The sequence below is a fragment of the Eurosta solidaginis genome, chromosome X (assembly GCF_040869045.1).
Source record: "Eurosta solidaginis isolate ZX-2024a chromosome X, ASM4086904v1, whole genome shotgun sequence".
NCBI lineage: Eukaryota > Metazoa > Arthropoda > Insecta > Diptera > Tephritidae > Eurosta > Eurosta solidaginis.
The window spans coordinates 9,155,829-9,174,921 of NC_090324.1; the positions used below are offsets into that span (position 1 = coordinate 9,155,829).

General features: G+C 36.8%; 2 protein-coding genes across 3 annotated transcripts in view; one reads left to right on the forward strand and one right to left on the reverse strand.

Moving 5' to 3' along the window:
• Wnk (Wnk kinase) overlaps positions 1-19,093 on the reverse strand; it is a 1,618,425-nt gene that overhangs the window by 111,989 nt on the left and 1,487,343 nt on the right. The window lies entirely within an intron of this gene.
• LOC137234344 (uncharacterized) lies at positions 12,184-15,290 on the forward strand. Its single transcript, XM_067757934.1, has 2 exons — positions 12,184-12,314; positions 14,933-15,290. The coding sequence occupies exons 1-2, from the start codon at positions 12,184-12,186 to the stop codon at positions 15,288-15,290; spliced, it is 489 nt and encodes a 162-aa protein (XP_067614035.1).

The following is a 19,093-nucleotide window of genomic DNA, read 5'->3' on the forward strand; positions in this document are numbered from 1 at the left end:
CTACCAAATACCTAGTTTTGTATCACCACAGGTGTATGCATTTCGCATTTTACGCAACATATAATCTCCTATATAAATATATGATTGCAGAATACAAATCTACTAAATTAAACAAATTAGTTTATACCCTTATACCCTTAATTAACCTAAATGCCTCTTCTCTGTGCCAATCCAGTGTAAATATGTAGTGACCTAAACCCCATAATGGAAGCAATGAATGCCTTAACAGAAATAGTTGACCATGAACCAATTGTGAGTACGGTCAATTGACCTTCAAGCCAAACGCCTTTGAATATAGTAAGCGCCAATAAAAATGCTACTAAAGGTTTAAGTGTTTTGTTAAGGTCGTGACGTGAGAATAGCCACATCAACGTAACTGTTGTAATGTGTTGAACCAATAAAACATTCGATTCTAAACATTTTTTAAAATATAAATCCCACCCAAAGCGTCTATCAACATGATACCCTTGTTGGTATGCATTCCATCCCCGCCACCAATAACAAATATTTGTCCATTGTGCACAGCTGCACCAGGAAAATCATGCGTTTTTCTTCATAACGAATATGTATGATTGTCCCAATCGCACCACTATTTCACCACTTCCCAACTGATGACATGTATAACCTGCATCCCAATCATAATAAACGTAATCACCATTTAATAGTGCATTACGAGTACGGCTCACACCGTCCACAACAATGGTGCTCATATCAGTGCGTGCCACATTTGATGTTGGCACTACAATGCCGTTAATAACTTTTTGTATTGCAACAGTATACATAGCTTCCAAGCCAACCACATGAAATACCTTATGAACCGTATTATGCGTGCCCACAAGTTTTATATAACGTACTGGACGCGCTGTAAAATACAAAAATTGCCACGAACGACAGTAATACTGGATATAATCAATATCAATAGCAACAGCTTCTTCCATATTAGCTATTCGACTAAAATCAAAATTTGTATGTTTATAAAAGAAAAGAAAAACCAAACCTGAGTTTCGTGGATCGCGTTCACCGTCAATCGAACAGTAGGTAACACATTACGATGGTCTTTGAAACGGGTCACATAGAAGCCAGGAGAGCAATACAAAAAAGCAATTCATTTCACAAGCATGTGCAAGTACACACGCCCAAAATGATAAATTTCTAAATTAACGCAACCATGGTTCAGTTTCTGTGATTTGTGTGCGAGCACACAGACGTGATGGTAATGATACATTGATAATACGGCCCCGGTCACCAGCCATTGTATAGTATCGTAGCATTAATGCCCAGGCAATACCCAAAAGGCCAATAACACGAAAAACATATGGCCAACCAAAATAATCCAATACAAAGGAGCCCAGACTGCCGGTGAGCAGAGTGCCCAAAGCTGAGCCGGCAGTGAGTAGTCCAAAAAGCTTGTGCGTTCATTTTGTCATGGGTTCTGGCTAGTCAGACTCGTCATTGCCGGAAAGTGTACTCCTTGGAATGCGCCATTCATGCTGCCTATTGTTGCAATAAATGCAACGCCACCGCCATCCACCTGAAAAAATAAGAAAAGAAAAGAACATTTAATTAATAAAAAGAAATAAAATATGACAATGAATTAATTATAAAATCTAACCTATGACATACTTACCGCATGCGTTTTTCCAATGAAATGTCATATTTTTTTTTCACGTCACGTACCGGTTTGCTATTCCACCACAGCAATCACTACACACAATGGAACCAGAAATGGAAGAGTTGCCATATTAGCTAACTCGACCACACAATGGCGCGTTTCACTACGTCTCTGTCAGTGTCATGCATGGGTTTTTTAATCACAACCGACGACTACGATGATTACTAACAACCCCCCCCCCCCCCCCCCCCCCTTTTCAGGTTCCAACTAAGGTCGAAATTATCTTAAGCAAAGGAGAGAAAAATTAAATTTTATTCTAACAATAACCAATTCATGAAAGCAAAAACACATAAAAAAATGGAAACCAAATTAACCTTTCAGTAACGGGTCCTTAGAGTCCCGGTTACGCGTCTATAGCTTCAAGGAACCAGGGCTGCCATAAACCCTTATAAGTACACATCAGCCATACTTTTTGCGTGTATAATTCATAAACACCATAATTTTCCACGAGATGGCAACCCACGGCACAACACCGACAGCCTCATTAGTGCTGTCATATTAAGAAAAAAAAAGAGCGGATACCGATTACTACACAAAAGCAGTACCGAAAACCGCAAAACATCAGAATCGGTACTGACGTGCTTTTGTCGAATAGGGGCATCTAATGTAGTACCAACCAGTCATACACAACAAAGGAATTCAAAAAAAGGAAAACAAAACAAAAACAAACCTCTCCTTGCACAAAAAATTTAACATTTTTTTACAAAGAAAATTTTTTTGTTGTTTTTTTACCCTTTCCGTTTTTTGGGCACTGTTTTCTGGCTGGGAGGCAGGCCTTGTTGTTTTTCAACAACAAACATCACCAACGGTCATTATAAGGGCTCGGTACAAAAACAATCCGAGTCCCGAAATAAAAGAATCCCGACAAGACAAAATCCCGAAATTGGAAAAAGTCAACTGTTTCTACTGGCTTAGTGTGCCACTGCCCCAGTGACCTAGTTTTTTTTCAAGGGCAAGCAAATACATATATGTATATATATATACTCGCACGCCACAAATTCACCATACCAGCTGTCAGCTAACCAATAAATACACGACAGGGTTGCATGCTATCTCAAAATGATACGTGCAGATAGAACGCGTCGTTGAGAACGCATCGCCAATCTGCATGCAAGCACCGGCAGTTGGTACATTTTCGAATTTAATTACGATTTGCGCTATTCGTCATGAGCTGTCGCACAAAATTAAATCCATACCTTCGTCGGCCCCAACGCTTCGTTTTAAACTCGCTTTACTCATCTCTTTTAACATACGTTTTGTAATAAAACACCGCCGTTTCACCCAACCAACCTCACGGTCACTCGCCATGGCACCTCAAAAGATGCCACACCTCATCCAACAAAAAAAAAGGCAGTCGCCGCGAGAGCGACACGATACACTAGACGCTGGAACGGAGACCTCGGCCTCTTCGTCCAGCCCAGAAAAACCTAAACAAAAAAATGCGAGTCTGGAACGGAGACTTCGGCCTCTTCGTCCAACCAAACAAAAACAATGCGAATCTGGAACAGAGACCTCGGCCTCTCCGTCCAACAAAAGAAAAAAAATTTTTTTTTTGCCAGTCTGGAACGGAGACCTCGGCCTCTTCGTCCAGCACTATTGACCTTCTACGTCATATCCCTTTATGGATTCTATATATATCTAAGAATTATGTATAATTAAAGGCAAGAAATATTCACTTATATCTGTTCATAACCGTTACCGTTTCATCCTAGCTTAGGTGGCATACTGAACAAGTCGGGAAGGACTCCCGGCCACCCGTGCAGCTGGCGAACTCCTCATCTAGATTAAGTTTAGTGTGTAAGTCTTATATTCATTTTTTTCCTCGTTTCAGCGGAGGTCATTGGCGGAAAACGATGTTGCGTATCGCAAGGGGGGCCGGCATGTTTAGGCAGGATGCCCAACTTTTCCGCATCTGATTGCGATCCCCCCAATGCAACTCTGCAAATCGATACTCGACTTAGTTTATAACCACCCACACCATCACCCTCATGCATGTGCATGCATGTACATGTTCGTGTATGTGTGTGCTTTTGTCAGCACTCATGCATATGCATGTCGGGGTTGATGTGTGGGTGCCTTTGCCCTCCAAAACGAAGGATTTTGCGGGTCAACGGTTGTAGCTTTCAACAGCCGTACAGCACGCATCTGCCGCCAACGATCTCTGCCGTTTTGACCACAATAAACTAAGGTAATATTGTAATCCTTTTATTTCTTAATTCTACATAATAAAACGCATCTATTATAACGAGAAATTCTCGTCTTCTCTTATTTATTTGCGCATACACCCGATTATTGAGATCGACCCCGGTGCGCCCACCTACCTCCAGGAGCACACGCACCCCGGCCGAACACTTCCAGTTCCTCCAAATTGGCAACCTCTATGGGTTGTCCCAGTTTTGTTTCTACCTATTTATGGAATTTAGCCCAGTTCGTTGACCCAGGGTTTCTAAAGGTTCCTCCCTTCTCTACCCTCTTTAGGGGGATGCTGAAGCTGATATACGCATGGTCGGAGAAGGATGGTCTATCAAGAACCATTCAATCATACCTTGATATATCACGTTCGGAGCTCAATGTAATATCCAGAACATTGCTGGATGTTGGACCAATGTATGTAGGGGCATTTCCCCTCTTGGATATCTGCAAATTGGTTTGCAGGATGTAACAAAATAGAGATCCGCCTCTCTCGTTCATATCTGCTCCTCCCCACGCATTGTGGTGCGCATTTGCATCTGCGCCTATGACCAACCGCCCTTTGCGCCCTTGCTCATGTACTAGCCTTTTCCACTCCATCGGTGGAACCTCCACAGCATGGGCCATGTAGCAGGACGCCAGGATAAATGCCTGCTTATTCTTTTGCTCAACGGCCACCGCTACGAGATCCTCAGTGGTGTAATTAGGCAGAATATATGAATGCAGCTGTTTCCTTACCATTACTACAGCTCGCACCCGTGCTTCCGTTTGCGCGTAGTAAACGCCAAACCCGCGCGCGCTAAGTCCAGAAACCTTTCCTCCCGATGAGAGCCACGGCTCCTGGATCAGCGCCACGTCAAACGAACCCTCCTCAAGGGTTAGGAGGAGTTCGCTCGACGCCACTTTACTGTGTTGGAGGTTTATCTGTAGGACTCGCAGCACCATTGGGCTGTTTGTCCCCTTCCAGCACCTTCGTCTTGACGTTGTCGTCCTCCCCTTGCCCTTTTGGTTCAGAGTATTCGAGGCCCCTTCAGCCTCTCGTGACTGTTGTGCCGGGTGTTCCTCTGTGCGAGTCACAGCACAATTTAGGGGTTGGTGCTCTTCTAGCACGTTCGTGGTGACGTCGGGGACCTCCACCTGTCTTTTTTCTCTTAGGCTTTTGAGGTCCTTTTCGACTTCGCCCACCTCTAGCGTGTTAGGGTTTTTATCCTCGGGACTTCTTTTCCAGAGTCGCATGTAAATTTTGCCAGTGCCAAAGGACATTTTGCCAAGCTGCGTGTACAAAATATCCTCCGCCCGCTTGTTTATTTGGAAGATGTAGAACTGACCTTCCTCTGTACGCCGAGATACAGTAAGTACCTTCCAATCCTGTGTCGGTATGTTTGGATTCTGATTCTGCAGAAGTCGCAGTGTATCCTCCGACTTCATCACGCATGGTATCCATACCTTAACTTTTGGTACCGTGTAGATTTGCGCTTTATCCACCACCTCAAACCGCGCGTTCGTGCCTTGCCTTTGGAAGTTTGGAACCACTTCCACCAGCCACCGCAAGCTCGCGATGTTGTCGCACGCTATCATCTTCATACCATTATACCACACCCTGCCTCGCGGCTCTGGGACTGGGTCCTTTCTGCATCTTGAAAGCAGGCTTCCCGCCTTCCGCCAAACGTTGCCTCTTCATTTTGCCATTCCACGCTTCTTCCTCCTCCTACCGGTTGCATAATCGAGGGTTTCTCGCAGCAAACCTTTTGAGCTGCCTTCGACCTACTTCTACCGCTTCATGGGCCCATTCCAAGCGCTCGATCTCCACTTCTGTTGGGTCGACCACTGCTCCCAAGCGTTGTACAATTCTTAGTGCTGCACGGTACTGCGAGAGAGCTCTTTTACTTCCTCTGCTCCATAGCCTTCTCCACTCTTCTACTCCGTTTTCATTTGTGTGCTTCTCCAACACGGAGTTCATTGAATCAGCACTACTCTCGCTCCCCGAGTCCGACGCATCGCTTAATTTGTATTTGTCGTCCTTGGATTGCGGCTCAGTCCTCCTCTTTACATCGTCCTTATTACAATCAGGTAATGAGTCGTTCATCTTGGCCGTACGACCACCTGCCCGACAAGGCGGGCTCAGCGGTCCATTATTATATACGGGGAAAGAACCGTCCGCCACAGCAGCGCACCTTACTGTGGTAAGGCCATTAATACTTCCCGAGGTGGCCCGGTATCGGGAAGGCTCGGTTCGAATACAGCCGAATTTATCCCCTGGCTGCAAATCGTCCAATAGGCACGGTCCGCATAACACCCTGGATTAGGGGGTTGGCAGTTCTTAATGCAACAATTAATGCAATAATCTCTCAAAGCTCAGCATCTTAAACTATGTTAGATTGTGTAAGCAATCCCTGGAAAAACTCGGGCAGGGAAAATAACGAGTTCTTTTAATAAACCATATTTATTTTTGGTATTTTACTTACCGTTTAGTCAACATGAGCCTCAAATTTTAGTTTGCAATACATTTGAACACCCAAATATTTAGTTGTTTTTGCGTCATCTATATATTAATACGCTAACAAAATGTCCATACAATCAATTGACAGGCTGTTTCGCATAGTTAGCATACGTAAAATCATATAAAAGTTATATGAATCGATTCGTATGGATTAGCCGCAGTGTAGCCAGCCAACAATTCAATTTAATCCAAAATATTTAAATCAGTCTAATATTCTAACCTGCTACAAAAATAGTCTAAATGTCCATCAACACATAAAAATGCATTTGAGAATTAATGCTGACACAGCCATTAATAAACAGACGTGTACAACACACAACCAAACGAATTTGAATGCCAGCAATTTGCATTCCTGCAACTTACAAGGTTAGCATTTCCCCCAAATTTGCAGCTCATATATGTAGGTTCATATTTTGTGCCGAGTAGTATGTAGGTATGTAAGTATGTATGTTTAAGGTAGTTATGTATTTAAGCATGTAAGCTTAAATGTAAATAGATATGTAAGAATATGTTTAGAATAATCTAATATAAATAGGCTGAATTATTTGAATAAAGACAATTCGACATTCATAATTCAAGCAGTGAAGTCTTCTTTGTTTTATTTGCGTTAGGGACCTTTCTACAGCAGTACATAGGCCTATTTTTGTTAACAAATATTACTCTGATTGTTTATAATTAATAGAAAAAGTTTTTTGTAAATTCGAAAATCTGTGCAAATATCGAAATTGCCATCTGTAATACCCATTATGTTCACAAACCCCCCTGAATTCGAAACACCAAAAGCTGCATTGTCGCGTTGCTCAAATGTTTCATATCTACATATGTATATATTCGTACGCGTCACACGGTGAGAGAACTACTGCTTCACTCATTTTCAGTTCAAATAAAATATTATTTCCCATTGTTGCCACTTACCTATATTGGTCTGTACCAAAATCCTTTAAAAAATTGCTCTAAAATAATTGTTAGTGCACAAAAAAACTTTAAAGAGAAGTAATAACATAATCGGCCTATTTTTTGGACAAATTTTACTTACGCGTAAATGCATAGGTCTTTATTTAACAGATTCTTTGTTTTTTATTTTAGGTGCTTTCAAAAAAACATGAAATCACAAATAATGAGTCAACTTTTGTTCAAACTCACTAAATTTATTTATTTATAACAATTAATTGCAAATTTGAGCCGAAATGTTTTTTGCATTTCCATGTTTTATGCTCATTTTAGATATAGCACGCGTTATACTGAACAAAAAATAAATAGATTTGCTGCAAAGATATTACATTAAAATTTGTATATTGTCTTTTATGCTAATTTATTTTGATATTTCTTATTTTATTCTATTATATTATCTTTTATTTCAACTTAGTTTATTATTATTTAAATGCAACTTGATTGAATCGGAAAATTTCACGTTGTATATTAAACGAAAAAACGACCCAAAAACGTTTTCGATTTTAGGTCGAAATATTGCATAGGCCGTATATTACTCTACTATCTATATATTAATGCGCTAACAAAATTTCCATACAATCAATTGACAGGCTGTTTCGCATAGTTAGCGTACGTAAAATCATATAAAATTTATATGAATCTATTCGTATGGATCAGCCGCAGTGCATAGGCCTATTTTTGTTAACAAATATTATTCTATTTGCTTATAATTAATAGAAAAAGTTTTTTGTAAATTCGAAAATCTGTGCAAATATCGAAACTGCCATCTGTAACATCCATTATATTCACAAACCCCCTGAATTCGAAACTCCAAAAGCTGCATTGTCGCGTTGCTCAAATGTTTCATCTCAACATATGTATATATTCGTATGCGCCAAACGGTGAGAGAACTACTGCTTCACTCATTTTCAGTTCAAATAAAATGTTGTTTCCCATTGGTCTGTACCAAAATCCTTAAAAAATTGTTCTAAAATAATTGTTAGTGCACAAAAAACTTTAAAGAGAAGTAATAACATAACCGGCCTATTTTTTGGACAAATTTTACTTACACGTAAATACATAGGTCTTTATTTAACAGATTCTTTGTTTTTTATTTTAGGTGCTTCCAAAAAAACATGAAATCACAAATAATGAGTAAACTTTTGTTAAAACTCAATAAATTTATTTATTTATAATAATTAATGGCAAATTTGACCCAAAATGTTTTATGCATTTCCATATTTTATGCTCATTTTAGATATAGCATGTCTTATACTGAACAAAAAATAAATAAATTTACTACAAAGATATTACATTAAAATTTGTATATTGTCTTTTATGCTAATTTATTTTGATATTTCTTATTTTAATTTAATATATTATCTTTTATTAAAACCTAGCTTATTACTATTTAAATACAACTTGATTGAATCGAAAAATTTCACGTTGTATATTAAACGAAAAAAAAAACAAAAACGACCCAAAAACGTTTTCGATTTTAGGTCGAAATATTGTATAGGTCGTATATTACTCTACTATCTATATATTAATATGCTAACAAAATTTCCATACAATCAATTGTCAGGCTGTTTCGCATAGTTAGCGTACGTAAAATCAAATAAAAGTTATATGAATCGATTCGTATGGATCAGCCGCAGTGCATAGGCATATTTTTGTAAACAAATATTACTCTATTTGTTTATAATTAATAGAAAAAGTTTTTTGTAAATTCGAAAATCTGTGCAAATATCGAAATTACTATCTGTAATACTCGTTATGTTCACAAACCCCCCTGAATTCGAAAGTCCAAAAGCTGCATTGTCGCGTTGCTCAAATGTTTCATCTCTACATATGTTTCACTCATTTTCAGTTCAAATAAAATATTGTTTCCCATTGTTGCCACTTACCTATAATTGTCGTACCAAAATCCTTAAAAAATTGTTCTAAAATAATTGTTAGCGCACAAAAAACTTTAAAGAGAAGTAATAACATAACCGGCCAATTTTTTTCGAAACAATTTTACTTACACGTAAATGCATAGGTCTTTATTTAACAGATTCCTTGTTTTTTATTTTAGGTGCTTTCAAAAAAACATGAAATTACAAATAATGAGTCAACTTTTGTCCAAACTCACTAAATTTATTTATTAAAACAATTAATTGCAAATTTGACCCAAAATATTGTTTGCATTTCCATATTTTATGCTCATTTTAGATATAGCACGTCTTATACTGAACAAAAAATAAATAAATTTGCTACAAAGATATTACATTAAAATTTGTATATTGTCTTTTATGCTAATTTATTTTGATATTTCTTATTTTATCATATTATCTTTTATTTCAACTTAGTTTATTATTATTTAAATGCAACTTGATTGAATCGGAAAATTTCACGTTGTATATTAAACGAAAAAAAACGACCCAAAAACATTTTCGATTTTAGGTCGAAATATTGCATAGGCCGTATATTACTACTATTTTTATTATTAGGTTAACTTTTTTCGATTATAATATGCCGATTACATTGATTCGAAAATATGCCCATTACATTATAACGTCTTAGGTCAAATTAAAAATTTTAATGAGAACTTTAAGTAAGATAGATCAGTTTGCTCTATTTCCACCCACTGCTCAACTATTAAAGCATTATTGCACTACCCCAACACTGGATGCATAGAGTGAGTTGAAAAAAATACAAGTTGGTTGAACTTCGACCACGGGCGATACTAGTTAATAGTAATGGCTTAAAGATAAGCAATTTTTTTTTCTTAAAGTCAGCATGCATTTAGTTTTTTCTATTAGTATTTAGTCTGTTAGTACACAGCCAAATATAAACAGCTTTTAAATCAATTTGTAACTTTACTCTTATATCATTTTCATTTTTATTATTTGTAGAAATTAGAGCTTCATCCGAAAAAAATTGTATGAAGCTGAGTTTCAAGACAGAAATAATATCATTAATGTAAAGGAGAAGAGCCTTGGGGTAGGCCAATATTAACATCTAATTCATCTGAAATTTTCGATCCAATGACTGTTTTTTGCTTGCGATTTGTTAAGAAAGGTTGAAACCAATCCAGTTCAACATCTTTAAGGCCTATTCTTTCTAATTTTTCTAATTGTTTTGTCACTGGCCAGTGTATTTATCGGACGTAACTCCTCTGCTTTAATTGTGTTTTTATTTCCTTTATATTTAGTCGGTTAAATGTTTGTCCGCATATTCAATACAAATCTTGCAATCGATTTTTAAGTAACTGCTCATTGAGCTACAAACGTGAAGCTTCACACATGGTTTAAGACACCGACACAATGCAACAAAAGGGGAAACATTCCGTTCGGCGGTGCACGGATCGAAATAATTAGATAAGGGTCTGGAAATTTGGAATTTTTAGATCGATTTTCAAGTAACTTCTCATTGATCTACAAACGTGAAACTTCAGAGATAGGTTACGACACCGTGACAAAGGAACAAAAGAAAAAAAAGATTCCGGATCGAAATAATTAAATGAGAATTTGAAAATTTGAAACCGGCTTTTAAGTAACTTTTCGATGACCTAGAGACTTGAAATTTCAGATTTAATTCAGAGGCCGATGACAGTATAAAACGCATTACAAAGAGTTTCGCTAGGTGACGCGCGGATCGAAATAATTAGATAAGGGTTTGGAAATTTGGAATTTTTAAATCGATTTTCAAGTAACAGACTTGAAATTACAAACTGAATTCAGAGGCCGGTGGCAGTATAAAATATAATACATTAAGAAAAATCGTACGGATCGCAAATCGCAATTATTTTTAAGAGACTACCCATTGAGCTACAATTTTCATACGTAGTTGAGAAGTCGGGGACAATATATAAAAGGACAGTAAAACTCCGATAGGTGGTGCACGGATCGAGATATTTAAAAACTTCCTCCGAATTTGGAAAAATTTACGGTTCAAAATTCTACTTAATGTGCCAGCGATAGAAATACTTAGAGATATTTAAAAAATACATACATAACAGGGTGAAGCTTCCAATCGATTTTTAAATGAATTCTAGTTTGTGCTAGACTATGAATTATGGACTGAGATATCTACATTATTTTAATTTATGGTATACTTTTGCATAAATTATGAATTCAACTAAGCAGTGTAACTCTGCGCTGTGTTTATTTATTGAGTTGATTCCGAGCCGACGTCAACAATTCCACTCAATTCATAACAAGTATCGTATACATACTGAATTAATAAAGGTAAGTTTTTCACCTGTAATAAATAAGGCACTACTATTTTCCACCTACAACTAAAAAGTAGAAAATAAAAATAAAATAAACAAATTTTAAGCCCTTCCTTTATGTAAATGAACAAAAATTGGCGAAAAATGTGTCCTTATACAAAGACATATCCTTGCTGCACTTTAATTTAAAATTTGGACATAGAATTGTAAAAGTATTTACAAGAGATAAAAATTAAGTTTTCGTAAGTTAAGTTTTACATGTCATTCAAATCACTCTTATTAATCTGCAACACTTTGGACTCTAAATCAGTTATATTAAAGTTACTGAAATCACACAACCGCAATTGATTATTAAGTGGTTCAGTATTATAAAACTTCCATGAAAAATTTTTTAATGCTTCTCATTTTTACTCTAGGGCTACATTTAATTTTAAATTTGATAGTTTCATGATCTGATATTTTGTGTCCATCTTAGGCTAAGTTTATGATCGAGCATAATCGCATCGCGCGATGCGACGAGAATCGCTGTTAGCGATAAATTATATGAGTGTATATGGAGATGTTTATCACAAAGCGATTTAGCGTATAGCGAATTGAGCGATTACAAGCGAAAAAAGCGACGAAAATTTGCAACCAAAATACTTTGATTCAGTTGAGCGAAATTAGCGAAAAAATATGGATGTTTTTATTGAAAAGGTACGTGACAAGCAGTGTTTGTGGAATTTGCGTCATGCAGATTACCACAATCGAAATAAAATTAAAAAACCTTGGGAGGATGTAGAAAAAGAATGCGGCTTTGAAGGTGAGTAAATATATTAAATAATATTCTTTATTTTTTTATTTATTTATTGTTGCATTTAACAAAAATTTACCAAAATCGCGCTTCGTTGTTGTGGTTTGTACACATAAACGGTTCTTTGTTTCTTTTCTTCTCTTGCTTTTTCGTACATATGTATGAATATGCATGCCAGCATGAGCTCAGGTAAATGAACGGTTTTTTGAGCAAAATATTCTTTGAAATTATTTCTTATATTTGTTGCTGATTCAGAACTTCTATTGTGCTGCCTTTGGGAATGGACTCTTCTAAGTGAATTTTTTTCAACTTGTTCCAACGTTTGCATGCAAACTCCCTCTACATTATGATGTTCATTCATTCATTTCATTCATTCATTCATTTTTATTCAGCATTTTACTTATATCTATTTATGTACAAGTTTCGCAATATTACAAACTATGCAACACAAAGTTTAAACATAAAATCTTACAACTTATAGATAAGTACATCTAGATATAAGTATATGTTATACTTAACATAGTGCCAAATGTCATCTTTATTGAATATACAGTGGGGTGGACTGTTAAAAATTATAATTATATGTTGAAAATAGGTATAAATAAATCTATTTATGTAACTAACGCATTTAATAGAGCTTTTGTAAAGATAAAGGTAATACAGAGGAAAGCAATGAATATAAGACAAAATTAGTTAATTAAAAACTGTTTATGAATTGGTCCGCAGCAAAACTTCGATTTCGGTATGCGAAAGGCCCAAAAGAAAGGGCTTCACTTTTTTCATGAATTATGGAAATTTCGTAAGGCACCAATTTCGGCAGGAAGTGCATTAAAAAGTTTTCTAGATACTATCGTATAAAACTTGCTAAAGTGTGTAGTTCGCGAGGAAGGTACAACTACACAGGACTAAACAGGATGTGAGTTTGTCCTTAGATTATAGGTTTCCGACCTCATACTATGTAGGTATCCACACCTTATGAAAAAAATGTTTAAAACTTTAAAATAATAAAGATCTCTTACTGGAAGAATCGCTAGACTTCTAAAAAGCTCTATTGAGGGATGCAATCTATTAACATTAGATAATTTTCTAATAACACATTTTTGCAAAACAAATATAGGTTGAATTTTGCTCAGGGTAGCGCCTCCTCAGCAGCTGATTCGATACATTAATTTAGAATTAAATAAAACATAATAGACCGTTTTAAGAGTAGAGTTAGAACAGCAACTTCTTAGATGATAAAAACAGCGTAAAGAATATTGGAGATATTGTTTAAGACGGGATGTGTGACAGCCCCAATTCATATTCTGGTCGACAGTTACTCCTAGGTATTGGAAGTTCTCAACAGTGTCAATCATGAAACAATTGCTGCTACAAGTAGCAAGCCGATCAAACGTACCGGGCAGGAAATTCTTGGACAAGTGCTCGTGAAGTGCAAAGCGTTCACAAATTGCGGAATGAAAAACAATATTTACATCTGCAGATTTCTTGCATTCAGACTAAAAAACATAAGCTTGGTTTTATTGCTGACCACGGGCTTGTGTTTGGCAAACCAGGATCTTAAAAGATGTACATCGTGGTTTATGATGGCTACCAGATCCAAAGTATTCGACGATCTATAGGCTATAGCAAGATCATCTGCAAATGCAGTGACCTTTCCAACAAAAGGCATATCGAAAATTGAATTAATATATATTAGAAATAAAATTTGACCCAGCACAGAACCCTGAGGAATGCCAATATTTATTGGATTAGAATTGCTTAGAACACCGCTCATTCTAACGTGTTGTTTCCTACCAGTAAGATAAGATACATACCACTCATGTATGAATCCTCGAATCCCGGCATAACATAATTTATTAAGTAGAATGGAATGATCCACTGTGTCAAATGCTTTGGTGATATCCACAAATAGACTATGGATACCACCCCCGGTTTCGGAGGGACCCGCGGGGCATTTTTCGGTTTTTGTTTAATATCTTTTGAATGAGTTAATATTTTTCTTTTCGGCCTACGGATTATTAATACTGAGTTCAATACGCGTCGTTTGACATCTCTCTCGATGTTTTTGGAAGCGTATTAGTAATCAACCCCTTAACTAGACTTTTACCGAATTGTTAAAATCGGTGTAGCCTATCGGCTGCTATTCAACTTTAAAAGAAAAAGGACAAAGAAAATTGAAATGGCGATAATTAAGGATACAGTATTTTTTGGAAAAATCGAAGACGAGAATTTGTATTATCGATAGCTATCAAATAATATCTTTGTTGCTCAAAAATAAATTATGACGTTTTTCGGTGATCACTTTCAGAAATTTTCACTCTGTGTCTTTAAACATAAGTATGAAATGTACACACCCAGTGATGATAAAAGTCCAAATAAAAAATACAAAAGGTATTTAAAAACAGAATACATACATACTTTCGAAAATACTTTGAAATCGAAAGCTTACATTTTGGTATTATTAAGCGCTGTACGCAGATCAAAAGTAAACATTCAAGAAAAATTTTTCTTGAGCATGAAAATAGCAGTAGGTACTAAATTTTGGCATTTCACAATGCATGGCAATTTATACATGAATACCGCTTTTATAAAAAAAAATAAAATTTACGAAACTTTTTGATACTATTAAAGGAAGAATGAGGATGCCTCGGAATTTTTGGAGTTAGAAAAAATAAAACTTATGCTCTTAGAAAACGACAAAAATATGGAAGACGATGATTATCATTACCTAATGAGCTTTAAGAAGTATATGAAAGATATGGATGAACGCAAGAAGTTGAAATTACGTATGAAAATACAAGAGGTACTTTATGATGTAATGTATGGAGAACATAATCAATATAGTGGTCGCAAAACTGCGTGCTCTACCGCAACTTCATTCATTGATTCTGCCAGCCACATCCCGATAAATATAGAGCACGATTTAAATACTCTGTTTCATTCTACAGATGAAGTTCCTCAAACTCAACATAACTATCATCAAATGTGAAAATTACACGAGAGCATTCATTTTATAGTATATAATAATAAATATGTTTAAGAAAATGTCTTAATGATATTTACTACTTACCAAATTGTCTGTGACAGTCTTTCCTCAGCATCGATTGGTATTTTCTGGTTTTTGGTTTTTTTTTCAATCATTGACGATATTTCTTTCAAGATGTACTCAAAAGTTTCCTTGCTCATGCGATAATACTCTTTAAATTTTCAGGAAATTGTAACAGGCGTACATGTAAATTATGGAATTCACCACAATATTTTCTTTCCTTGGTGATTGGCGATTGGATGCACTTGATATTTTTTTTATGTATACTTTTTAAATATTTTTTTCGTAAAAAATAGCTATTTTCTAATAATAAAATTTTACGAGTTAATGTACGCATGTTGCTTTCTCTACACTGCCACAACGTGAATAAAAAGATGTGGAGTTATATTGTTGAGCATTCCATCGCTTGCGATTTCGCTCTACTATAAACACTCAATCGCCAGCGATAACGCTAGCGAAAATTTAATAAGCGATGGAGCGTTTCCCGTCGCATCGCGCGATGCGATTGCGCTCGACATAAACTTAGCCTTACCTTTTACAGACGATATCGTCAGTACTTGAAAAGAGTAAAACAATTTGAGCTATTGTTCTAATTGATATTAAAATCGCCTACAAGAATATTACTCTCAGACAGTTCACAAGTACTACCTAGGCCATTGCGTGAATAGTTTATAAAATCGGCATCACTTGTGCTAGGGGTGATAAACCACACCGGTTTGCGATTTTGGGTTAAAGTCAATTTAATAATAAAATAATTTAAAAAAAAGTTTAAGTTAAACGGTTTTATTGAAAACAATACTTACATTAAATAATAATAGTACTAAAAGCTGGAAAATAATTAGGTAGTTCCTAGGTACTAGTCATCACACTCCTCATCAATCTAGGGCGTTGATCAGACAATTAAATAAAAACGTTGGACGCGTCAAATTTCTATTGATAGTCATAAGTAAGACCAATTGAACCTTATTCAGGTTATGCTACGCATCACATTTTTATTTAATTTTCTGATCAACGCCCTAGATTGATGAGGAGTGTGATGAATAGTAGATAGAACCTACCTAATTATTTTCTAGATTGTAATATTATTATTACATAATGTAAATATTGTTTTCAATAAACCTGTTTAATATACACATTTTTTAAATTTTTCTATTTTAAAGTTTTTAGTCTTTATTTAATTGCCTATTATTTCTCATTCTATTTAGGTCATTTAGTGACTCATTATTACAAGGACTCTTTCCTGACAATTTTTTGCAACCTAAGTCCTCAATACATAATCCCTCCAAAGGCTTTACTCGACTCAGCGCCACGTATGCTTGCCCCTCCTTGAACTACAAAGTATTTTGATGTCACTTCTACCGGAATATATGTATCGGAGTATTTTTAATATATCGATCGTTGCGCCACCTGGCGGCTATTTTTTTACATGTCGCTCTCTATTCATGTATGTATTGTGTGTTCCAAATAAGAGCCAAATCGGACCACAAATACGATTTTGTTTTAATATCTCGATCCATGCCCCACCTATCGGAGTTTTTTTCTTATTATTGGTTACTTAAATTTTAATTACAAAATTCGTAAACAACGGCCGACCGGCCGCTACACTAATAAAACCGTTTAAAAATACATACGAGATTTTCATCCATTGCTTTGTTGAATTTAATGTTATAATCAATTTAATTATGACGGTAAATCAGCACACCGTAAGTTGCTAAGCACTGGTTTGCAGACATGTAAATTTAACTCTGGACTTGAAATTTCATTTATGGTACATGTCTCGGCACAAAATATTGCAACGAATTTACTGCAATCCCCCTTATTTGCAATCTTCTGCTAACGTTCGTATCGCTAAACTGTTGAATAAATAACTCCAATATTGAATAATGGAAAAATTGCCTTTATTAAAGTACTTCACAATAACACTTATACTTTGTAATAACCTTTGCCTAATAACCAAACTGACTGATAGCTTAAATGAAACTGATCTCTCGCCTCCATTGTTGTCGCCCTTTTATACTGTCCGAACTCCTCGTTGCATATTTATAGGCTTTTCTAATTCCAGAACTTACTAGTTAGTTATAAATTTCTCAGCTACAACTACAGATGTATAATTTTTATAGCTTCTCTCATACCCCATGCGCTTGTATGTGTGAGCGACACTTCCACAATCACAGTTGCATACCTTTAGGAGCAGTTCATATAAGATATCTGCATGTGCTTGTGCGTTGCTTCTCCGCCGCGTGCACGCGTATGTGTAGACATAATGATTGAATTATTGATGTGAATTCACGTCACTGCTTAGCATTGGCCTAGAGATGGCAGTACCCCTTAGTGCCGCCAACATTCCTAACACTATCCTCCACCTAAGTCTGATCGTCCCGATCAGACAAATCTCTCGATCTAAATGCCGCTAGCATCTCCAAATGTACCACTCTTCTACTCCGTGGTTTCTCAGTGGCTTGTATGCGGTAGATGGTATCACTGATCTTCTTCACAACTTTGTACGGGCCTTCCCAACTGTACCGAAATTTGGATGGAACACCTTTCCGCCGGTGAGGGTTGTATAACAATACCAAATCTCCCGCCAAGAAACCTTCCGAATTATTGTTCTCATCGTACCTGTGTTTCATCGTACTTCTCATTACCCTGGTTCGTTCCTTCACACTCTGTTGTTTGGCCAATGAACTACTTCGTAGAGCTTGCGCTTGACGGATTTGCTTTGCATAATCAGTATCGTTCCAACGCTTCACAACAGTAGTGTGTTCTGGTTTGAAACCACCCTTGCATTCTTTCTGCGAAATTCTTTCCTTGGTTTTAGTGCGTCCGTTAGCGCTTTTCAATGCCAGTGTTTATCTCACACGTACCTTCGGTCTTGATTTGTTTGGCCCATTTGTTCCATCAACTTTTGCTTGATCTACTTTCCTTGACTTTCGTGGTATCTGTCGAATCTCCTCCACCAGCACTCGCTTACTGCTTGACCCTTTTTCCAAACTTAAGTTAAGTGGCACATCCTGGTTCTCATAGCACATAATCTTTCCCCGCATATCGATCCTGATGTCATGGTCAACCAAGAAATCCACTCCCAATATGACTTCATCAACGATCTCTGCCACAACGAATTTGTGTAGAACCATGACCTCCGCAATTAAGACTTCACATACCACTTCTCCCTGGACTTGGTTATACTCGTCAGTAATCGTACGCAATCTTGCTCCAGGTAATGGCTTTACTCTCCTGTTGACCAAATCAGATCGTATCAAGGAATGAGATGCGCCCGTATCGACAGTCAGTACACGTTCTTTGCCATCCACATTTCCACTGACGTTAAGACTACTCGAATTTCTTCCAATTTGCGAGACAGATATCACAGGAAATTCAACAGCTGGAGCTATCTCTCGATTTTTACATCTGGCACGCTGTTGCTCATATCCTCCCGTTTTGCGTTTAAGGCCACCCAAGTTGGAACTACCAGGACCGGTGCTGCAATGACGTGCAATGTGACTTGGGTTACCGCACTTGAAACACTTCATAACTCCGGCATTTTTCTGTTGTAACCCCTTCAGTGCGTCCAAAACTGTGTCTACCCAATCTGGCCTTTCCACTTCCACGCGATGAGCTTTGTATGCGGGCTTACTCAAAAGCGACGCTGTTTCTTGAGTCAGTGCATGGCATACCGTTTCTGCGAATGTGGGTTTTGGGTTTGCATATGTCGCTCGCTTCGTTTCTACGTCCCGTATGCCATTTAT

Excerpts from the sequence above, each read along its gene's own strand:
- LOC137234344 (XM_067757934.1), top strand. The coding sequence starts at position 12,184 with ATGGATGTTTTTATTGAAAAGGTACGTGACAAGCAGTGTTTGTGGAAT. Across the intron at positions 12,315-14,932 it reads GAATGCGGCTTTGAAGGTGA|GAAGAATGAGGATGCCTCGG; the intron begins GTAAATATATTA and ends ATACTATTAAAG.